This window comes from Hesperophylax consimilis, chromosome 10 (assembly GCF_061612785.1).
Source record: "Hesperophylax consimilis isolate HC1 chromosome 10, BYU_Hcon_1.0, whole genome shotgun sequence".
Lineage (NCBI taxonomy): Eukaryota > Metazoa > Arthropoda > Insecta > Trichoptera > Limnephilidae > Hesperophylax > Hesperophylax consimilis.
In genome coordinates, this window is record NC_142845.1 from 2,890,019 (window position 1) to 2,915,266 (window position 25,248).

The 25,248-nt window shown below is 38.1% G+C and overlaps 1 protein-coding gene across 6 annotated transcripts; it reads right to left on the reverse strand.

The window, feature by feature from the left end:
- Positions 1-125: 125 nt before the first annotated feature.
- ksr (kinase suppressor of ras) lies at positions 126-25,054 on the reverse strand. Of its 6 annotated transcripts, none has more exons than XM_089636436.1 (16): positions 24,773-25,054; positions 24,429-24,569; positions 23,108-23,246; positions 20,927-21,085; positions 13,817-13,979; positions 12,708-12,823; positions 12,314-12,494; positions 12,019-12,101; positions 10,537-10,685; positions 9,534-9,711; positions 6,337-6,536; positions 5,675-5,848; positions 5,212-5,397; positions 3,871-4,142; positions 2,740-2,869; positions 126-2,267 (listed from the first exon to the last, which is right to left on the reverse strand). In XM_089636436.1, exons 1-16 carry the CDS (start codon positions 24,920-24,922, stop codon positions 2,115-2,117), a joined length of 2,574 nt encoding a protein of 857 aa, XP_089492562.1. In that variant the 5' UTR covers positions 24,923-25,054; the 3' UTR covers positions 126-2,114. The 6 variants fall into 6 exon arrangements, with proteins under 6 accessions (XP_089492562.1, XP_089492561.1, XP_089492560.1 ...); XM_089636435.1 differs by having other exon boundaries at positions 6,337-6,554; XM_089636434.1 differs by having other exon boundaries at positions 6,337-6,533; positions 20,840-21,085.
- Between the last annotated feature and the right edge of the window lie 194 nt (positions 25,055-25,248).

The following is a 25,248-nucleotide window of genomic DNA, read 5'->3' on the forward strand; positions in this document are numbered from 1 at the left end:
TTTAAATGAGTTAAATGTGAAATAACACAAATTAATCAAATAAAATTTACTTGCGCACGCCGGGATTTACCTCTGACCTCTGGCTTGCTTGTCGAGAGTCTCACCTCTGGACCGCCACTGTCCTGTAGCGTTGACATTTGCCTGATGTTTGACAATGTTACAAAAGTGATTTATAAATAAAACAAAGTTGATTTCAAATTAATTATATTTCAATGTCAGGAGTAGTTCACATATTGAGGTAAAAGTTTCATGTGGAAGTTCCAGAAATACAGGCGTCTCTTAACTTCACCGTATGTACAACATCAGACTTCTAATAATTCTGAACATGTTTTCTGTCTTCATTAAAATTGAAACAAAAATGATGAAATGTAAATTTATTTAAGTACACATTATGTGGCCGCGCAGTGATATAACTATGTACCATTCAACGTGGCTAAGGTAGTGTTACCGATCAGGGTTCGGTGCCCAAACAATAATCTCATCAGATTATTTAATAACTGGCTTTAGACTTACTATACTTCTTGACAAAAGCTAACTTGGAAGGTAATAAATAATATAATATAACGATAATCGTAATGGAATTCAAGAAATGTGGATTTAAACTAACCGAGGAAGTTTTTTGCTATTTGTTTTGGGGGTGTTATGCCGTGTTGCGCTAACTCCTTCTTTAGCCAACGTTTCGGACAGCATTGCAGTGTCCATCATCAGGGCAGATGTGTTATTTTGAGTTAGCATAACACCCCAAAAACAAATAACAAAAATACTTTTGGCCGTGAAAATCTTAAATCATATTTAACCGAGGAAGGTTTTGTTTTCCTAATAATCACAGTTTTATTTTGTATGATACTTATTTCTTGTTACGGAAGAATGATGGATTTTTGTGTGCAATGTTACTAACATGTATTCTTATTGAATTTATTAAACGCTACATGCTTATTATGACCAGCATAAAATGTAATATTTACGGGTAATTTCTATGAGAGTCAAAGGTATTTTGCAAATAGTTTATATAAAAACAAAGATATTATTTGAACTATGAAATAGCCGCGTCGCTAAGGCAGCGGTTTAAAGTCATTTATTCAGAGTAAACAGTTGTAATTGGTTCCTACTTGTAATAATAATAATAAATATAATCTGTCTCAATAGATGAACACAAGATAACAATTTGTACTAGGATAATAATGAAACTAGTTCCCAATGAGGGCCGGGAAAGGCGGGAAGCATTGAGGCGGTCGAATGATGAAAAAGTTACTTAATATGTACATTTTTACAGAAACTTCTAGTTACAATAGGTAATAGAAAATTCCTTTAATTATCAATGCTACAATAATTAGAACACGGATAGATTGACTATGTCGTGGTAGTTCACAACGAGATGGAGGTGAGGTGAAGTGTTGAGGAGTTGTCAGACTCGTCCCGCTGTTTACCAACATTGTTTTATAACATAACTTAAATAATAATAATAATAAATATAGTAGCATCACAGCGAACTTTAATTATGTTAATTTATTAGACACGTTGCGTCGAAAGCTTTACTTAACTAAATCTCACTGTATTCAATAGTAACGTACACGGTGTGTACCGTACTATACCTACATTCCTCACCATGGAGCGTGGCAGAACTATTCACTATCATTCTCCCACGTGTTGAAGCAGAACTAGCGGAGCCGGTACGAGACTTAATGGCGGCGTCGAGAGGATGGACTACAAGAAGAGAAGGAGAAGCTAGCGCTCGTAGGCAGCCTGCGACCGATTAAGGGTGGCTTGAATCTATCCTTACAGTAAACCAATTGACATAGTGCATCGAGCCATCGTTCTCAACCGGCCTATTGTTATAACCTTATAATGGGACCCGCACGCACTCTGCGAACATCCCGTTCGATAACAATAATAATAATAATTAATTATAACCTAACATGATAATACATTATTCTACCGCCGCAAAACATAACAATATCATCACCGTGAATGACCAGACTTGTTGTCTTTATACAAACTTAACTAAGATAAGAAGTGTCTCCGTCTCAGAGGGGGTGGGGGGGTTGTATCTTTGGTAGCTAGTAGCTGGGGGGCAGGCTGGAGCCGGGGGGGGCGCTGAGACGGAGAAGCGTGAACTAGAAGACAGACTCGGCAGAGCGTGACAGATGCACGGGGTGCGAGGGCGAGCGCGCCAGACGCTTGCGGGGCAACTTCTCCAGGGTGCTCAATAGACGCGCAAAGTCCGGCCGCTCCGACACCCGGTACGACCAGCACAGCATCAGGATATCCTGCAACACACATTATTATAAATTATATTGGCCATAGAATAAAGAATAACACAAGAAGCGCGTGTGGCCAATTTAGCCAATATTTCCATACAGAATTGTGTTTCACCATGATTACAAGACAAGTAAGAGAGACAAACTGCGCCAAATCCCGATTGGGTAGGACCGACATTAATGCCACTAAAAGTTGATAGAATGCATTGTCATTGACAACGAGTCTTTCTGCCGAGTATTAGCTTGATCGCTTGTCGGAAAGTGGGTTAATTTCCACTTCCGAAATTTGTATTCACTAACGAAAATAAAAGTGAAATTCAAATAGATGTATTTAAAAAGTGCTGCAAAAGAGAGTAACTTCTCCTCTTCTCTTCTTGCTCCTCTGAATATAATTTTTTTGGGTTATAAGTGAAAACAACATTAAGTAGTCTGATGACTAACTTATTAATATAAAATAGAGCAAGCAATAATATTGCTGTACCTTGACATCTCTGGAGGCCTGGAGGTTGGCCAGCGTTTGTTTGACCCCCTTGCCCACCTGCCAGATAACCGCCTCCGGTGGCTGCCCCTTGAATGGCCACTCCCCACAGAGCAGCTCGTACCATACAGTCCTGAAAAACACAAACAAAATCATAAATATGTTGTGTTCATTTACCTCCTATTTATTTTTAATAAAAAGTTGCGGAAACTAAAATAATTAAGTCTTGGGTAGGTACTACTTCAAAAAAAATGAAAAAAAGTTACGGTACCTACCCAACTAAATGATGAAATGTTTTTGTTCCAATTTGGAATACATATTTATAAAACGAGAAAACAGCTGAAAAAAGCAGCCATAGTGAAAATTTTGTTGAATCATCACATTTTTTGCAGAATAGTTTTGTTATTGTGAATTTACATAATTAGAATAATATTATGTATTTGAGTATAATTTTCATACTTGACATGTACCTTAAGCTTTATCAATTTTGCCTGACACTTTTAGAAAGTTTAATTACAAATGCGTGTGTTTTATACAATTACAATAGTAAATTTTACGCATTCGTAATCATTTTGTAATAATAATAATTAGTAATGACGCGGGCCTCAAAAGCTGCTTAAGGCCTCATTTTATAGCGTTATAATATGAAAATGCTTGTGTTGGTCAGGTTTGGTTGAGGAGGTCAGATAATGTAGTTTAACCGTTTGGGTGCCAATCGTCGATTCGTGTTTTAACGAAGATTGTCGATCGTCGATTTCCGTCAATTGCGTCAGTCGTGTTCTGATTCGCGCATACGTCTGTACGTAAAATTCTCATTTTTTCGAAACGCCTGGACTTCGGGATCCTCCTCCGCGTGACTCTAAACCAATATTCTTTAATAAAACACCGAAAAAATCATCGAAATCCTTGAAAATTCAAAGAATTTATGGGGTTTTAAAAAAATATATAGTTTCATAAAAAATAATGTTTTTTTGGTGGCATTTTACAAGCAACTGTATGATTTTTTTTGGCACTCAAACGGTTAATGTAATGTAAGCTGTATTTGGACTTAATGTTCGGCCTCCGCGACTTCAACTAATCATGTTGAATGTTTCGTAGATATTTATAAATTTCATTCAATCGATGTGAACCTACCCAAAAGCGTAGACATCAGAGGCCTTGGAGAAGGGCAGGTCATCGGCGTGGGGTGCCTGGCGTGGTCGCAGCCCCCGCACCAGCTCGGGGGCGAGGTAGCATAGCCAGCCCGCCGGGATGCCCAGCGAGTCCCCGGCACTGTTGCCAAAGCACAGTTTGGTCACGCTGAAGAGCCCAAAGTCCGTGATGACAACCTTGCCGTTCTCCAGAAAGATGTTCTTACTCTTGAGATCCTTGTGTACGATACCTCGTGCGTGCAAGTAGCCCATGCCCTGCAAATTAACAAGTAACAATATGTTATTTTGCTGTCTTCACACCAGAAATATAAAACTTGGTGACCAGATAACTCATCAAAATTACAATTCAACACACCTTTAAAAAGTGATGAAACAAAAACTAGAACTGTATCACTTTCACGTGTTTAGTTATCATAGAACCGTAGCGCAGAACCACGAGGAGTTAAAAACACCTTGTCCACCTTGGAAAATGGATTGGGGGTCATGTTCCTCAGCAATTAAGAACTGATGATGCATTACTTTGTTCCAAACCTCAAAAACAATCACGTTTCTTGAGATGACAGTTGTAATGTCATTGACCCGGCCTGTTTTGAATTACTGCGAAATCTGGTCAGCTCGATTATGCGTTCTGTATTTGCTTTAGTAAATCGATATATCGATTTAAATAAAAAGTAAAATTTCAATTTGATAAACTCACATGTCAATAATTTTTTATTTTATAGCTATTTTTGAATTATCATATTTGAATATTCTTTTAGTCTATTCTCTACGTTTATATTATTTAAAATATATAGTTAGCAACTTCTTATATCAACCAAGAAAACTTTTCAAATTATTTATAAAGTGCAATAACTAAGTAAAAGTCAATACACTACACAAAACAAGAATCGCATTTAATAAATCTGCCTATTTCTGACTGTCCTAAAATAGGTAATCTCCTAGTTGGACAGCCAAAGATCACTGTAATATGTAATATGTCATGTTTTAAAAAAAAAAAATATATATATATATATATTCGTCTAATATTGCTGCAAATGAGTATTACTGCTTTTTTACATTTACATTGCGCGACTGATCAATATTTGTCAAATCAACCAGATTGTTAACAAAGTCCGCGATCTCTGCCTTACTACAAACGTAATACGTTCCTAAACCTCAGGATTGGGCGGTTTAAAAATATGTCAACTACTAATACTGTCATATTACAGCCGGTATATGCAGTACGCATGTGCGTGATTATGAATAACATTTTCTACTAACCCCCGTATTATCTATTATACGACGGTTAGATAACTGTGCTTGTATTGAAGGTTGGTTGGGGTACCTGTGAGATCTGCTGCGCCACGATGGTTGTCTTGTTCATGTTGAACTTGTCCTTGCGCAGGTGTATGTGTGTGTAGAGCGTCATGCCCTTGCACAGAGACGTGACGATGGCCAGGCGCGGCGGCTTCATGCATGCTCCCATGAACAGCACCAGGTTCTCGTGCCGGGTCTTGCGGAATGTTGCCACCTGGGAACGTTACAAATTGAACAATTGTTAGTGGGTCGAACCACTCGTTGTTCGAGTGGAATGACGTTTGGCGTAGTTACTGTGTACCTTTGACGAGACTCAAGAATAAGAATGTTGACCAATGTATGTACTTTCGACAGCGATTGCGAGCGTCCTGGATTGGAGAATCGATGCCCTGTAAGCGATCGAGATTAGATTGAAGAGTGTTAAAATCATTGATGGAGGTATGACGGCCAAGACAAGAGATGGCCCATAATGTTTCAATGTAGATGTATACCTCCAGCTTGAAGCTCTCCAGAGCGGCCTCGTCGTCCAGGTTGTGCATGTTGAGCAGCTTGACGGCCACATCGCCGTGCCAGCTGCCGCGGTACACCGTCCCGAAGCGCCCCGTGCCCACGGTCTCGCCCACGGCCAGCTCGTCAAACGGGATGTCCCACTCCTTCATGGATAGCTGCAACAAGACACAGCCTCAATAGACAATACCCCTATTGTTACCCCATTGCAACCAACTTATTATTTAGATGCATTCATTTTTGGGCAAATATATATACAACAGTAAAAATACAACATTATGTAAATAAGATATCCATATACAAAATACATGTTAATACGGCAAATCTCTTTATTTTCAGTTTATTTCAGAGCCGTTTTTGCCAATGAGGGGTTAAGGATGAATTTAAGAATAAGGTTGACTGTCCCATTTCTAATTAGGGCAAGAAATATGGCATTGTTTTGAGATCTTGGGTAAGTGTTTTTAATTTCTAAAAATTAATATATGTATGGCAACTTTACCAATTTGTACATCTAAAATTGTTCATTGAGAGGGTCAAATTGATTCATAAATTCATCCTATCCAATTCACCAACATTATCATTTACAACTTAAACTTAGTCAAAGAACTTATTATAATGAAAAATAAATAACTAGAATCAGGCTTACGCTGTTTTGGCGCGGCCACTTGTTGGAGTCGTTTCGATTGAGCGCCCCGTCTCCGTCGGCCGAGTCAGCCCGGCCCCCTGGCGTACGTTCAGAGTCCTCGGAGGCGGAGCCGCTGAGGGATACGGTGGTTTTGTCCCCGTCCGGGCCCCCTGCCACGCCCCACTCTCCGCCGCTGCTGCCTGTCCATGGCTTCTTCACTTCTGGACAGGGAAGCAACACTGCTTGGGGTTAGGTGGCAATTGTTATATTAGCGTGCAATTCAAAAGGATAAACAAATTGACTATACTTAATGACGTTAAAACAAAATTAGAAAGATAAAATAATAAGGAATAGGGGAAAAGATATTGTATATGGAATTTAAGAGAGCAAAATATAAATGGGAAAAGCGGTAGAGCAACTCTCTCTTAATGGATTCTAGAGATTGATCCACAAAAAGAAAATAAAAACAAAATAAAAATTTCATTGATATGTAGATAAATTTATTTTAGATTTTCTGGGTACATTCAATATATGTACATGGTTTAGGTGCTAATTGTTATACAAAAAGGGTGCAATTTAAAAGGACAAAGAATCATAATGACTCAATGATCTACTCAAGAAACAGGATTGTAAGCACAACTAAGTGCAGGGTTCTAAGGCAGTCGTCTCACGGGTCAGTAAGGAATCGACAAAAACCGAGTGCTGTGGTGATGTGAGAAATGTTGCACAATGTATGTTGCATGATCTATGATAAGCTATGTAGCTTGCTGAGTAAACTATTCAGATTTTTGTTTTCGCATTTACCGTCTTTACGCTGAATATATCTTACCATCGTCAAATTGACTCTAGGGTACAAGGTGTAAGGGTACATAAAGTAACAGCTAATTTAATATATTAATATTTATTTTATTTTTATTTATGGTATTTTCATTGACATTTACAAGACATTGATACATTGCATAACCATACTAGGCAACTGCCCGTTTCATGCTGACCAATTTATTTTTTAAAAGACAAACATTCCCGTGTTAAGAATAACCTGACAATATTTGAAAATCTCCTACTACCACCACAGTAAGCGGAAAATGTTACTTGTGTTGTGATGGAGGACTATACATTATAGTTATTTATTAACATGTTTCAAACCCTAGATAAACGATAACCAACCCTAAATGTCGAGTAATGGTTGTTTCTCAGCTGCACAAAATCTAAAACACGTCCATTAGTAAGGTGGTAAAAATATAAACATTAGGAATAGATATAGTTTTGAACTGACAATTTAATTTCTTCATAAAAATGCCTTTGTTCAAAACTATAGGGGTAAAATTTTATCTACTAAATAAAATGAAAATTAAAAAATCCCCCTTTCCGATTACAATGCTCAGAAAATTATTATTTAAGTACAAACTTTTTTTTTTTTTTTTTTTTTACAGTATTACCGCACAAGAGTCCCAACTGCTCCCGTCTGGAGCCAGTGAGACTATGGCATCCCCAATTGGGGTATGTTGTGAGGCTGAGGGTATTGGGGAGGGGAGGGAGATGGGGAAGAGGAAGGTGGGGAAGTACCTGGCTATTCAGATCTGGTCACCAAACACGGCTAAAGCCATTTCAAGCAACGTTTCAATTCTGAATGGTGGTCTTACACCAGGGCGATACTGAGAGTATCTTCCACTCTGGGAAAACTAAATGTAACCAAAGCATTTATACAGATATGATGAATGAATTTGATAATTAGATAAGAACAAGATAAGTAATCTTGCTGGAAAGTGATGAATGCAATAAATAGGTTCAAACAAAATAAATAAAAATACAATGAAATATGCAGTATACAAAAATGAGATCAAAATGGAGCATTTCAATAAAGTTTTATATAGTATAGAGATAAATGATCAAGGTGCTGCAAGTTAATCTCAAATAAGTAATAAATTATATAATCATAAAAATTGTAATTTGACAAAAGACTGTGAAGACGGCCAAATGGCGCGTAAACATGTAAACAATAAATAATTATAAGCAATAATTAGTCGCCTGAAATAACAATACAAATTGAAAATATCTCCCGAGTAAAAATAAATGCCGCCAACGGGAATTGAACCCGTGCCTTCTGACGTCCGGTCAGGTGCTCTGAAACCACTGAGCTATGTCGGCTTATTTCCAACCCGCCAAATAATTCAATATGTACCAGTACTTCAATCAACAATTACTGCTTATTTTATTTTTTCCACCTGTAAACAACCAACTTTATTTTTGTAGGAAAGGCTTTGTTAGTGCTAAATTTCTCACTAGATGGTGTTGAGACATATTATATCTTCATTTGTTGGTGAAATATTTTGAGTTGTCAAATTATTTCACAATAATAATAATGTAAACAATAATAAACGACCGTGAATCAAGTCACCAAGTGACGACGAGGTTGTGGATTTTTTTGTGATATTAGTAATGTACCCATATAATAAATTCTAATGAAAATTTTAAATGATAATTAGAAGATCATTATGTGATATCTGTAGTGTTGCGATAAATATCGAGCTTCCACTGAATCTTGGTACCGCTAACCGTATACGGAAAGTACATTGCATCGCTCCCTCTTGCCCCTGAGCCGTTTGCACTTTTTGCAGGCCCCAATTAAAATGTATGCATCAGTGGATCTCTCAGAATACTGCACTCGGTTTTTGTCGATTCTTTACCAACCCATAGGACGACTGCCTAACTAAATAGGTCTGTAAGCGCAGAATTCTTTCAACTAAGTAAACGGGACAGTAAACGCATGATTCTTTCAACTAAATAAACAGGACTCTAAGCGCAGGGTCTTTTTAATTAAATAAACAGGATTAGACAGAAAGAAACAAATGGTTCTTTCAAATAAGACAAATTAAATCAGTGCGGAAAAGACACAAATTTTTTGTCAATTTGTACGTTAATTCACGTCTAGATTAATGTAACGGAATATATGCAAGTGTCCCCAAATTAACAAATTGCAATCCGTTTTCTATGCTGTGACAAGAATACCACCGGCATATCTAAATATTCCAACATTTCAGAGCATCTCAAAAATGGCCATATGTCCTGAAAGAATCTAGTTAAAATTTTTACAACCCAGATTCGAGGTGTGCGCAAACCACAGGTTAAAGAAAGGGCTAAACAACTTTTAATAGTACATAGTGCAAATTTTATTTAATTTAGTCAGTCTAATAGAGACATCAGTCTTTCTATCCTACCTGGAAAGTTGAATGTCTGTCGGATGGCGGGAAGACAGGGCGGAGGCGGTGCAATAGCGTTGTGGGGGGTACGCGGAGTCTGCGGAGGCACCCCCGGTGCACCGCCCCCCAGTAGCGCAGGCGACGAGGGTGTGCTGCTGTTGCACGATGACGTGTTGGAGCTCGAGTCCGGACCGCCCTGCAACAACTTGCACCTGTTATTACCTATCCACTGTCAAGGGAACATAGTGGGGATATAGATTCCTAATCTAACTGTGCATATGAAAGTTGTGGCAAGGCAAAACTGGTAGTAATAGAATGTGAGACGTGTATGAAAGATGGTTAACCTTTGGAACACCAGACCCTTTTTGAAGGAAATCAAAAATGAAAGTGTTTCAAGTGCAAGCGATTCTGTTAGAAATATTTATGCACTTTCGCATGGCATACAGGTTTAAATTGCATATCAAAAAATTCCAGCTAGGGTGAAATTCCAATATCAGCAGTGCAGCAACTGTTTGTCGGTGGGAAAAAATTCTTGTCACTGGTGAAATTGAAATACAGTTATTTAAATTACTAGGCAGAAAGTTGAAGATTTTAGGAGCTAGGTAGATTAATTGTCTTTCGGTCGATGTAGTATATAATATAGGCACTGTGTAGCATCTGTTGGTTATAGTTCTTATAGTGTAATTGTGTTGAAAGAGAGTTTTTGCATAAGAAATGTTATTACGAATTTATAATTGATTCATGATTGACTTATTTTTCTATTTAAATCAACTCGATAATTGCTGTTATGTAAAATAAAATACAATAGCATCAGCAGAATGCTGCCTGCTCATTAACTAATAATAAAAATAATGGTTTGCAGAATATTTAAAGTATATTTGTGATTCGCAAGAGTCTCAACCGCCGCAAGTCAGAGCAGGCAATGGGATCACCATTTAGGGGAAATGTCATGTCTAAAGGAAGAAGGTACCTGGCAATTCATACGTTTAGATTGTGAACGGTGTCAGTGTTGAGTACTTACCGGGAAGGAGGGAACATTGGCATTGAGCTGGTGCGGGTGTGAGCGCTTGCGAGTGCGGTGCCCCAGAGACAGCAGGCCCCCGGCCACAGGACCCGCGTGCTGAGGACTGCGCCCCGCCGACGGTGAGTTGTTGCTCAGGAAGCCCGAGCCTAGACAACACATACACGCAGCTTAGATTAAGTAGAAAAATAGACCTCAAACAATACAAATTCAAGTCATTATCATCCTCAAAACTTATTTTGAAAAGCCGTGACAAAATAATTATATACAGTATGTTACCGAGGGATTCGGTGGCAACAATTTAAAAAATTGCAGCGTGGTTGAAGACAGCTTGTAGCAGCAACTCATCTCAGCTGGAAATGCGACAAATAATCTTGTCAATGTTGTCCCCAAGACAAAAGCCCCGTGATAGTAGTGTAGGATCAGAAGATGCTTTTCGATTACTACTCGTCCAAGAATGAAGGCTCCAGATTTATAAAATTAATGAGATGAAATCGAGCAGATCTGTCGATCACCAGCCAAAAGGATGCCCACTGCTCTGGGCTATTGAACAAGAAACCAAACCAGCTTCGATTTGAACTCCTCAGGTTTTGTGATGCCATCGCAGGTGTGGCAACTGATATGTCCCGAAAAATTCCAAGGTAGGAAATCTAACCAATGCACCATGGTTAAAGCTTAAATACTGGAGGTACACACACCGAAACCGTAGATATAAAATAAGTAGAAGGATCCACACACCTTGTTCCAAATCCTTTATGTAACAAGTACTCTCTCACTAGTCCGCCACCCCGAAAACCGGGAAGTGTCCAATTAGCAAAATCGGCAGATTATACTACACACATACAAAATATGTCATGAAACCAAACAAACACCTTCATCGATCTTTTGTAAAATTTGCATTTTTGGTTTAAAGTTAAGATGTCATGTTTACTCTTGAAAGAAGACTTACTCAACCAAAAAATTAGCAGAACGAAACAAACAGAAACACAAAGAACAGTTGCTAGAATACACAGAAGACTAACCAAAATGTCCTAAAACAATAATAAACCCTGGTGACTGGTAAAATGATCAGTGAGAGTAAGCTAGACGGCGGAATAGCACCTAACTGAGTGTGTTAGAGGGAGATGACGCAGCCCATCGGTGTACAAAGCTTGGAGCTTGGACGTGGACTATTGAATTTGACATACGAATACTGGCAAATTATAGAGCTTGATTTTGTGTTTTCAACTAGTAAAATAACAGCGGATTTTAGTACTTGTCGGAGAACCGAGCGGCGGATTACTGAGAGAGTACTGTATTCCTAAATTAAACTTATATATTATTAACTACAGATAAATATATATATGGTTCAACTTTCATAAACACATATGCACAACTATTTTTGTTCCATCACTGAATTAACACGATGATATAATAATAAAAACACATTAGAATATGTAAATAGATATCTCAGAGAAAATAAATGAAGGGAAAGCAACTTACCATCAGATTGCATCTTTCTTCTGAATTCGTCAACAAATTCTGGCGGCAGCCCGCATGAAGGTGGTACTTTGCTCTGGCAGTCTCTGTAACACACAAACACAAGTTAACAGACCATTGGTTTGATGTACAAGAATGACGAAAATTGTAGCATTTGTAAATATTAGATAATACGTAAGAATTTTTTTATTCACCAATGACAAGGCTATGCAAATAGGGGCCTGGTCTGGTTTGGAACATGTTTGAAAGGTCTGGCTACAAGGATGAAAGGTATTATAAAGAGGGACAGATGGAGCACCTGTGACACTTGTACTTGCACTCCTTGCACTTAAGGCCAGCGCCCAGGAACATCTGCTTGTCACAATAGTCGCAGGTGGCGATCATCTTGAAGGTCTTGGTGAAGCGGTGCTCGATGGTGTGGCCCATGCCGCGCGACACATTAGGCGTGCGTGGGGAGCGCGGCACTGTCAGGGTGCACGCTGTAATAGAAGTTCATAAAATCAATATACACCGTGTTTAAAAAACTTAATAACTGAGACTGGAAAAATAGTAATCGCTGGGCATTATTCTCAAAATCTTATAAGAAATCTTTGGAAAGACTGAGATTCTTGAACAAAATGAATTAAAGACCATAAACTTGAAGTATAATAAATATGTATATGTATTGCATGCATGTTGGCCTAAGTACTCACACTTGGTGGTGTCCTCGGGAGTATCGCTGGCCGACTGCAGCACGGTGCCGGTGGGCCGAGAGGGCGGTGACCTTACTGGGGAGCAAGGCGGCGGAGACACGCACACTCCTTCAGCGCTGCAAACAAACACAACACGACTTGCTTTTTCAATGAATGGATTAAAGTGTACATTTTCAAACTCCTTTTTATTTACTTGTGATCACAGCAATATTATAAATTACTTACTCATCGAATCTATTGATACACTATTCAAAACCCACTAACACTTGAGGGATTTATGATAAAATAGCATTTTGCAACGTAGTTAATAGGAGCCAATGAAATTTTATGATGTTTGTCAGCAATTTCTATGCTGTTGCAAAATTTATACAATATATGTCTGGTTAAGTAAGGAATGTAACGGGACGAAACGGCGTGACACCGAATACTTTCTCGATCACACCTATTACGGCATCCCTATCTACAAACGCAGGACATCGTAGATCTCGTACTGTAAACAGCACACAGTTCATTAATCAGTGGCTCGCCCTCGTTGCTACCTACCGAATGATGTACCACGGATGGCCTATATAAGCGGATACACGGCCTTGAACGAGCAAAGCCGGTAGTAGGCTCGAGACCTGATACTGGTAGCGAGATGTGTCCTCTCTTCCAGTAAGGTCTTAAAGAATTTTTAGACTGATTACACGATAGCGGATGTGTCGTCCCTTTCAGTAGGTTAAAGAGTACCTAGAAGATTTTTACCCTCCGAATATAGTCTAAGGTAACGCGCTGTGTCGCATTTCCCACGAGTATAGTTGTATTGTTTTATATAACTGTTTAGTGATTATTATTAATTTTTACTACTGAATAAAGGTCTTTGTTTCGAACACGCGTATAAATTAATTAATAATAATTTAAACTAGCGCCTAATGTGGGGCTGTGATAAAAAAAATCTGTTATAAAATCTTGTTATAAGTATCAAAAGACATGAATAAACTTTCTCCAATGTGGAATGCTAGTAACTTAACTCCACTATGACAATATAAAATAAATTAAAAATGTATTTTGAAGAAATAAGCACATATTATCAAGAAATCAAAATAATGTAATAATGTAGAAGGTCTCACCTCGGATTAGGATCCGGCTCTCCGTCCAATCGTAGTCCCAGTTGAGAATCGTGCGACTTTGACTTGGTCAAGGGGGGCACCTCGGCAGGGGGGGCCGGGGGCGGCAGCCCTGTCTGGTGCTTCCTGCGCGCGGGAGGCGTTGTGGGGAACTTCACACACCCACCTAAATACCACGTAAACGTTGTTAAGGTGACCTCTCCTGGCTTGAACGGTTGGAACATTATGTTTATTTAGTAGATGGATTACAGCGAATGCACTTTTCATTATCTTATTCAATAATTTGCCCAAAGTACTTCTTGCCTTACAAAATATGCCTACTAACTGAAAAGATTAACTGAAATAAGATTTTAGATAGAGTTGAATTCGTCACTTAACCTAAGCTTAACGGAATAAAAAAACAGTTTATTACCATCCAATAAAAAGTGATGGCTTAACACACTTCATACAGGCGAAAACATGGATCCTATTCGAGAAAACGGATTTTAATTTTACAGATTTTGATTTAAACTTTGAAAATAAAACAAGCTTTGCTGTGACAAAAATTATTGTCTGAAATTAAAGCCTACTTTTGTAATAAGACTCCACAAACTGAAGTTAAAGTCAATGTTGAGCCATTTAGTGATGTTTTATGTGTAAAAAATATACTTTATTACACAATTTTTTTTTTTAATTTTCGTACAAACATTACAAAAAAATCAACAAACTTCAGCATCTCCGGTGCAATAAGTGAAAAGATGTATTTATTACCCATTCTACAGATTTAAATATAGTTTCCTTTCGATAAAATATTCTTCCACACAAAAGACAAGAATTTTAAGATGGTGAAAACTTGGTTCACATTTTTAAATACAGTTGGGCCTTTTCCGCCATTCAAGTAGCACCAGCGTAAAAGGTAGAACTACTGTTCCCGCCGGAAGTGTGTTAACAATGTCAATGGCAACAATCACCAACATTTTGATAGGAGAAACTGACATTTTTTGTGACTGTCATTGGTTATTGGCAATACACCGGGTGATTTTTTAAACTCCCAATCTGAATAGGGCCTTGTAAAACTAAAAATGAAAAAATTTAACACTATTGTATAAAATGTGATTTAATATTTCAATCTTATAAAGAATGAGTTTCGATAGATAGATACGGCTTTGGAGAATCCTCAATAAATAACATGATATTAAGCAGTGTAACGATGTTTAATATATACTTTTAAACTTTGTTGCTCTGCTTAATAACATGATATTAAGCAGTGTAACGATGTTTAATATATATTTTTATTGTGCATAAATCCATTCATTGATCTTTTAATAAATCACTGTAAATTAAAGGGCGAAGATGGAAAGGGAAGTTAACATACCTGACCAATCATTAAATAATTCGTATTGAGTGTACACCGTATTAAATGCAAAAAACACAATTTCTATGTCAACGTAAAACAACTGTACATTGTATTTAACAGGCTCTCGATGAGGTATAACAATAATTTCAATTTAAACCACAAAGAACTTGCTATATACAATTTTTTAACATTAAAATAAATAAATGTTTGCACTTGTTACAGTTTAACAGTCAGTGGGAGAATTGCGTAACTACAACTCAACTACTATCGTACTACTACTACTATCATACCGAAATAAATGACGTAAATCATATAATTGATCCTATTACTTCCAAGTCAGTCATTCAGTAATTAATTCTATTGTAGACTTTCATTCGTGTAAATCAATAGAACAATATAAGTTAATGAATGGAAACGGTAAACACTAACAGAGATAAATTTTACTTCTTTGGACGGCATTGCAACATCCATCGTGAGGGTTGGCGTCTGTCGAAGCCAAAGCCGACAAATTCAACTGGCCGTGTCGATCTAAAACATATTTTACTTAAACTGTTTTTAATTGAAGGTGTTTAAAACGAACACAACACTGGTACGTAACTACTTAGTTTGGACATACATAACGACAACAATTGAGTTAACCTTTTCTACGCGACAGTATCTATTGAAATCCTAGTAAACATCTATTTATTACATTCGGGAGCAGAGTTAACAATCGGTTAAGTGTCGCACGGTGCATTTGATAACATTGAAAAGTTAGCTAACAGTGCCTCTTGGCGAGAGTGTTGACATTTTAAAGTCCAGCGTAGAAAGGGTTAATACATTCACTATCAAACTATCTCAGTGTAAAAATGGGTCATTCGAATTAATAACATTTAAATGCTATTCTGACTAAATTAAAGTTATTTAAAAAACAGATTATGATAAAAATGAGGGCTGGGTTTAGGGGAGGAATGGTTCGGGTTGGGAGAAACAAGCCAACAAAAACATTAAAAGAGTTAAAAGAAATGTTAGTTGAGATTCTGTGGACTTCAGTCAGGTTAGGTTGGATTAGTAAAGGTTAGGCCTTCTCCGTACAGGCAGAAAACACCCCACTGACTTCTAGATCATTCTATGGATGCTTAAGAGGAAGCTACAAGCCAAAAATGTGTATATTCTTGGTATACCTTATATCGTAGGTAATAGGCATTAAAATCACTTGACAAACGGAGTCTGGAAATGTTCGATTTTAAGCAAAAAAACTGGTTTTTATTTATTTTGTAAATAATTTTATAAGAAAGCAAAAAAATTAATCAAGTGAAACTGTCACAGATAATCTTAGCTATAATACTGTATTTTTCAAAAGTTGTTTCCTTTATGCGTTATTGCTTAAATATTTTTGTTAGTAGTTTGCATTTATATTTTTTTATTGAGTAATTTATATATTTATTTGTATTCTACTCAAGCGAAGCGATAGGAAAACCTTCATTTTATCTAAAGCATATTTTTTTGTATTCATAATGTACACCAATTCGTTATAAAGATTAATCAAAATAGTGATTTGGCATTAAGCTTCGCCTTAAGATATGTACACCTCTCTTCTGCGGGGCATCAGAGTTAAGAAACCAACCATTCTCAGCATTGACAATTATTATAATAAAAGATTAAGAATGCAACGTATACGTTAAATAAAACAAGTCAGGTGTTAGAATTTAGAAAGGAAATGTACGGGAGACATGAACAGGTTACAGACACTCTTTAAGGAAGATGGAGGGATAGACCAAACCCCACCACTAAAGAGTTGCAGATGCAGGAATCAGATAACATACAGTCATGCCTAAAGGAGATATCAATTCACAGACAGAAAAGATTCCTGAAGACAGCTGCAAACCTATCATTGTAAATTTAAATTTCAACAAACAACGACAGTCACAACATACAGACCCGAATGCAATAATTAACAGACCAATATCAATATTTTTTAATATTTCACACATACGAATTTTCGGATTCTGAAACACCAGAGATTTAGAATCTAATTGAAATACTTAGTCAAAATTGATTGTAATACATATATGTATTAAGATAGGGGGCATGCTTACAACAATTGTAAAAGATAACTTAATATACAATGTTAAGAAACAAGAGACGACTCCACGAGACACAGTACTTGATAAAAGATAACACAGGAATAAAACATGGAATGGAACATATCCACCACAGATTCAGTCTCATGGATAACTTTATACGAGATAACAATCATCTACTTTATTGGCTGATGGGTTGAAGAACCTTATTTTAAAAATTATTTACAGTCTTAATCCGTGATTAAAAACCAAACCTAAAATGTATGTGCAAAAAATACTGCCGTCAAGTAATTTTGACAATTTTATCAAATCAAATGAAGTTGATGCCATATTTAGTGGATCCTTATAAAATGTAATGAATTTAGTATACAGTGATTATGATAACTCTATACGTTTGTATGATAAGCGACCCACAAGCCAATAAATTCCACAACCAAAGTTAGAGAGTTAGTAATAAATGTTTATTGATAGTAAAATAAACAATGACTAACGTATTTACCCAAAAATATTACAGATCTGACCACAAAATGATGATAGTAAATTTTATCACCATTCAATTAAAACTAATGTAAATATTAGTCATTGTTATAAATTAATATCAAAACCTCAGAAGACATTATTATTTATAAAAAAAAAATTATATTAAATGTAGAAATCAAACCCGTAACCTCCTGAGCCGGAATCAAATCAAACGTACTGAAGATGCTGTCTTTAAGAAAAATACCTATTCAACTATTGAAATTGTTATCTTGTTAATTATCAAGTAATAGCAGAGCATACAGAATGTTATGTAGAAAGTATATTAGTTTACTGCTGTGTGTAAAGCTACGTATACATACGCGACCCGAACTGCAGAGCTGAACCTCTACTTATGGGAAAGGAACGAAGCAACCGCAAATGGCTTGAAACTCCGCTTGCAGTTGCTTCGTTCCTTTCCCGTAATTCGTGGCTCGGCTCGAGTTTTGGTACGCAAATGTACACGTACCGTAAAATTGCAGTTGAGACACATGATAACTATGTATTTAAACTAGATCCTCGTGCACAGGCTCACCAGTCGGAATGTCCATTGGTCTAAGTTACTAAACTTTAGTACAATTTTATTTCTTTTTTTTCTACAACATAAGTTCAAATTGGGAGTAAAAAAGTTCTACTCTGAATTACTCCTATTAGGCCCTTCATACATAGATATACTTACAAACTATATGATTGTGATGCAACCACAAGTCGCCTACTGATATGCTACTGTTTAAAGCTGGTGTCCGTTACGGCGTTACCCGAAATATACTGAACATGATTATGTTTTCTGGTGCAGCTGTGGAGCTTGTACAATATTGAGTGAATCTAGCGACGAAGACTGTAATACGGGGTGGCGCAGATGGATCGGGTGGTTTTAAAATACTTGTCAAACTGTCAATTTTAAAGGTATTGGATTGAAATAAAGTGCAAAACGTGTAGTTATAATGGAAATTTATTAACAAACAATTGGAAAAGTTAGTTTTTAAAAATTACATCCATCAAATGCCCTCCTTCTCGAGCGACGCATTCTTGGAGTCGGTCCTTAACGTTCCGCATTGCCCGCTCAAGCACATCACCAGGAATTAATGTGATTTCGTTGTGAATTGCTGCCTTCAACTCCTGAATGGTCCGGGGTTTGTTCACGTACACCCTTGCTTTTAAATAGCCCCACAAGAAGAAGTCACATACCGTGAGGTCCGGTGAGCGAGGGGGCCAATGGAGATCTCCATTACGGGAAATCAAACGGCCAGGGAAAAGAGCGCGCACAGCTTGCATTGATATCCTAGCGGTATGTGCAGTTGCCCCGTCTTGTTGGAACCACATATTGTCCATGTCGTAATTGTTCTCTTCAAGTTGTGGGAGAAGAAATTCTTCAATCATGTTCACATAACGCTGCGAATTAACAGTAACCGCCTGCTCCCTTTCATTTTCAAAAAAGTAAGGCCCAATTATCCCTACCTTAGAAACCCCACACCAAACCGTCACTTTGTGACTATGGAGAGGCCGTTGGTGTAGGTCTCTTGGGTTAGTGTCGGCCCAGTAACGGCAATTTTGCTTGTTGACGTAGCCGTTAATGTGAAAGTGAGCCTCGTCAGACATCATGATAATCAGGTTTTCATCTTCCAATAACTCCAACATCCGTTGGCTAGACTGAAGCCTTTGAAGATGGTCTGTTGGGAGAATCTTCTGGACCACCATGATTTTATAGGGGTGGAATTTCAGTTCTTTGTTAAGAATCCTTTGAAGGCTTCGACGTGACATTCCAAGAGCTTGAGCACGATGTCTCGTTGATCGACGTGGGCTCGTAATGACATCGCGTCTCACACGCTCCACGTTCTGAGGCGTTCTTATTTTTCGAGGTCCAGACGTCCATTTTGGAGCACATGAACCAGTAGTGCGGAAATTATGCACCCAACTCAATATCGTATCTCGCTTAGGAACACTACCTCGAGTTGGGATGTTGAAACGCTTGCGAAAGGCACGCGTCACAGCAACAATTGACTCGTTATTGCGTATAAACTCTTCCACTGCGAAAACACGATGCTCAACGGACCACGTAGCCATCGCGATTGACTGCCAGTCTGCAACTGAAACTTCCCGTCCCCCCCACCACAGCACGAAGACCGCCGAACACCTGGCTCCCCCACTCCAGACGTACAGTCCACTTCATAACCACCCGATACCCGGAATTCAGGAGTTGAAGGCAGCAATTCACAACGAAATCACATTAATTCCTGGTGATGTGCTTGAGCGGGCAATGCGGAACGTTAAGGACCGACTCCAAGAATGCGTCGCTCGAGAAGGAGGGCATTTGATGGATGTTATTTTTAAAAACTAGCTTTACCAATTGTTTGTTAATAAACTTCCATTGTAACTACACGTTTTGCACTTTATTTCAATCCAATACCTTTAAAATTGACAGTTTGACAAGTATTTTAAAACCACCCGATCCATCTGCGCCACCCAGTATTATTCCTCTTTATCTTTATAAGCGTACAAAACGATCAAAAAGAAGATAATGGGTTCATCCACATAATGAAATATATATTAATTGTAAGGCATTCGTTGTCGCCAAGGAATGATGTCAAATTGACTTTTCCAACTTCAATCCTTTCTTACTTATTCCGGTAAATTATGGTTTTATAAATATGGATATTTTCCCGTCTCCAGAACAAATTTAACATTCAAAAGGAGTAGATGTGAATGCAACCGGCATAGTCTGCTAACAGCACTGTCAGTAGCGCACAATTGATGTCAAAGCCGTAGTCGTCGCGCACAAACACTAGCAAAATAGTACGGCGGATACTCACGAGCGGCGTGTATGCTAAGCGCGGAGTCTATTGCAAGTATTTATGTGAACGAATGGCCTTATACTTTCAGATTGCAGATTCCATACTAAATGGAAAATGTTGCATCACACTAAAAAGAACCCAATGAAATCCGATAGAGGATAATCCATCGCATTGATAATATCTACAAGTAAGAAATGAATTAAATAAAAATGTCTTCCAAAGTCATTGCAAGCAAAATAGAACAGCGATCCAGACGAGCGTGATATTTCCACAGAGAAACATGGCTTGTCTGGCTTGCCGCGTCTACGGATAGAAGTACCTTTCCCCTTGGCGTGCGGGGAGAGAGGGACGGGCACAGAGATGGAGGAGGCGGAGCGGGAGAGGGGCAGGCTGGGGGGGCAGGTACCCGCGGGGGGCCCGGGAGGCGCCAGCGCGTCCTCCGAGGGCACGGAGGCGCGGGCCTGGCGTGCGCGTGGTCGAGGGGAACCCCGCAGCAGGTGGTGGCGGTCCCATGAGTCCCAGTAGAGGGCCATCTCGCATTCCGCCCCTCCGCGGACCAGCACCTCTGAAAATATAACATTCATGTACCCTCTGCTGAAATGAGCAAGTTAAACTGGCACACACATATTACTATGTGATACTCGTCCCCAAATCCCTACCCAGCATTTAACATCATTCACAAGATCACATCTCTGGAATGAGCTGCCAGTTGATGCACGGAATCCTCTCTCAAAAGTCATTTTCAAGGCAAAATAAAAGTATGTTTCTTTTACAATCAATATAATGCTTAACTTCTGCCCGTCTTCACAAAAAAACGACGACATTACGGCTCGTAATGGAGAGTAATGACTCTGGAAAACGAGCTAGTGTTTACTGCAAAACCTTGCTGACAAGAAATTTCCGTAAAAAACTGAGCCTTCAGAAGATTACTTATTACTTTTTTTTCGGCGTTTAACCATGCTGCAGTTAGTTAAAGACCTGTTAATTCGTAATGAATCTGTTACTACATAATTGACAACTATTAAAGTTCATTTTCATGAAATGTACCAGTTGCTACTTCACCGAGTATAACAATGTTAAAATACTTTTTTAGAATCTAAATTTTAAAACAGTGGTGGTTGTTTTAAACCTCCATTTGATTGATGATCACAGAGGTTTCCATTACACACCGACTCTTGGCCACATTCAGCGTTTGATCAAACTCTGATCAGCCGTCGAGTATAATAATGCTTGATAGTCACAATTTAATCAAAAGCTGAAAAAACGTCTAAAAAATCTAAATGGCGCCGATCTTCGATCGAATGTGACGGAGTTTAAAACGTTCCAACCAGTATTTTTAGCCGTAGTTCTAGTCACAGACATCCAAATTGATAGACTAGCCCATCAGGGAAAGGAGAACAAACCGAGTGCGGAGAAGCCCCCTCCACCGTCTCCTTTTCTGTAATTTGTCAATAAATTAATCTGAGTTTACAGGCAACCTGTATTGTAATATCACCATTTAGTCAGCCAAAATGAAAACTGCTTACGGATTACTAGTCTTCCTTACAATGATGCGCAAATTATTGGATGCATAAAACTTAACTACAAACCCGATTTGAAAACAGTTATTTTTTACTATAATACTTATAATAATTCCTAAGGGCATGTTTAAAAAAGAACCAAATCTTTAAGATAATTTGTTGTTTGTCAGTTATTCGGTTTTAGCAGTAAAACGACGATAAGTGATAAGAATTGAGGAAGGTCAGAAAGAAAAGTGTGCAATTCCACAGATGCAGAAAAAAAGAAAGCACATCGCGAAATCAATTACAACATTCATGTTTCAAGCAGAAGTTTATCTTAAGTAAGTAACTAACTAAACATCACGCTTTCCGCAGTGGTAGGCAGAGAGGACGGACCGCCAAATAACTCTGTCATGGAACACACTCTTCGCCTCATTCACATTCATACATAATCTTCTATTATTCTGAGTCTAGACATGGCCCGACTCCAGTATCTGACTCACTTGATTGTGCCATGTCTCCCTCGGTCGTCCCCGAGTGCTTCTACCATTCACATTTGCGTCATTTATTCTCCTTACACTCCTTTCTTGGTTCATCCACTCTACGAGTGCGATTAGTGTTTTTATCATATTTTTTTTTAAAAATTTTTTAAAATAAGTATTTATTAAATAATTAATAAATTTACAGTATAATAATCTTTCTTAATCTTATGTCATTACTCTTACATCAGCCTTGCATTCTTTGCGGATCTGCATATTTCTGACACGATCATACATGGTTTTACCACATATATGTTTCAGGGATCTTCAGGGATCACACAGCGGCCCCAAAGATGACATAGTTATAATTGGAGATAACGTTAAAAATTTGTTTTACAAAAAATATGACACGGAAATTAAACATTTTCTCATGCTGCCAACATGAACTGTGAACGGATATTCCACTATCATCAGTTGTTTTTACCGATGATTAACCGCTTCTTACAATATATTGATTGGTATTCATATTCAATGGTAGTTTCGAAATCATAAACCAAACAGCCTCCGATGACAACATTTAATATCAATCTACAGAACCCGTGTACATACCCGTGTACTTCTTGAGGTTGTGGAGGGCTCTGCAGAGACGCCTGAGCTCTTCCTCCCTCGCGTTGCCCAGGATGGTCTTCAGATCCCTCTCCGACTTGTCCTGCAGAGCCTCCAGGCTGCGCATTCTGCCACAGACCATCTGCGCACCAGTCAAAACACTTAGCCATTGAAAAAACACATGACATCAATTCAAATAATAAGAAGAAAGTGGATGTACATTAAATGACAGCACTCATCTTTGACCAAATATAGATGACCTTATAGGTTAATGACAGCACTCATCTTTGACCTAATATAAATTGACCTGATAGATTAATGACGGCACTCATCTTTGGCCTAATATAAATTGACCTAATAGGTTAATGACAGCACTCATCTTTGACCTAATATAAATTGACCTGATAGGTTAATGACGGCACTCATCTTTGGCCTAATATAAATTGACCTGATAGGTTAATGACGGCACTCATCTTTGGCCTAATATAAATTGACCTGATAGGTTAATGACAGCACTCATCTTTGACCTAATATAAATTGACCTGATAGGTTAATGACGGCACTCACCTTTGGCCTAATATAAATTGACCTGATAGGTTAATGACAGCACTCATCTTTGACCTAATATAGATGACCTGATAGGTTAATAACACCGAATCCAAGTAGTCTTATGTAAAACTTTGATTGAAAACCCATAACTTACCTTTTTTAACATTTTATACTTATGTAACTTTTTATTCTATAAACTAGCTGGCGTGTACTTGATGTGTTGTGTCGGGGTTCTAAATGATTTGGATTAAAGTTTTGGCTGTGAATTCTAGGATAAACATCGACTTTTCTCTACTTTCTATAAATATAATATGCATGTATTATATATAAACCTTCCGGAAGAAATTCTCTAAATGATGGTGAAAACCCTGTCAAAATCTGTTGCATAGTTTAGAGAACTAAGGGCACAAGCAGACAGACGCGGACAGTGACTTTATTTTATACTATTTAGAGATGTGTATACTTATGTGTAAAAAAACAAAAATAATTGGAAAAATGAAGGAAAAAAAATATTAGATACATTCAAATTCAACAAAAAATGCTGGCATTTCTATGAATCGAATTATGTTGGGTTGAGTTATATTGAAAAGGAATAGAAGTTTTGGTAAAGTTTAATTTGTTCACTTTTGGGTCTCAAATTTAAAAGATACAAGCTAAGATAAAGATAACTATGTACCTTTAAAGTACCACAAATAAATAAATCTGCACTGAATTTATCAGTTGGGAAGACTGCAAGTTGGGGACCCAAGCATCTGACAGTTGGCACTGAACCTACCTTGATGGACTCCTGGCCGAGCCCCACGACCTGCAGCCACTGGGTCAACGAAGGGATGTTGCGCAGCTCTGGGGGAATATCTTCCTCTCGCAGTTTAGCCTTGGTCACTAGTTGCCGCGAGAACAGCTTTATCAATTTACCCTGGAAAAATCACCATTGCAATACATCAACTGGCGAAATTAAACAGTACGCTCACGGAAAAGGTTGATTGTTGATAGTGTAACGAGTAAATAGAGTAGGAAGATGCGTATTGCCTTCCTAGAACTGGACGTAATTTAGTTCAAGGGCAAAATGAACCCAACGCCGAGTGCCTTGGGGCTGCCTGGGGCGTGGAGGATATTTACCTCCAGGGTCCGAATCTCCTGCTGCGTCAGCTCTGCACTTGTTGCACATTGTGTCCTCAAGCCATCCAATCTGTCTGAAGAAACGTCAATCATAGACTGAACCACCTCGAGCGCTTTCCGTATTCCCTGTTCCCCGTCTTCATCTGCCATCACAGCAGCCGCAGATACCGCGACTAGGTTATCCCGCCGCTATTTGTATAGATAAGGGTGGATAATTAAAGTAAATGTCATTTTTTCGAGTGAATACACAAAACACTAATTACTTCGCCACCCCGCGGCCATGACAGATAAAACAAAGTCAAGGGTGAACCCATAGATTTGTTACAACTGCATTCATAGAATATCAACCCTCTTCAAGCGGCTATATCCTCACCTGCAACACCTTACAAAATGACGTCTAAAGAATAATAATCTATGCACAGGTACCTCAAATAAATTTGGTACTAATATAAATTATTATATTTTTCTCTTCTGAA

Excerpts from the sequence above, each read along its gene's own strand:
- ksr (XM_089636431.1), bottom strand. The coding sequence starts at position 24,922 with ATGGCAGATGAAGACGGGGAACAGGGAATACGGAAAGCGCTCGAGGTG. Across the intron at positions 5,849-6,336 it reads AGTGGCCGCGCCAAAACAGC|CTATCCATGAAGGAGTGGGA; the intron begins GTAAGCCTGATT and ends GTCTTGTTGCAG. Across the intron at positions 2,870-3,870 it reads TCTGATGTCTACGCTTTTGG|GACTGTATGGTACGAGCTGC; the intron begins GTAGGTTCACAT and ends TGTGTTTTTCAG.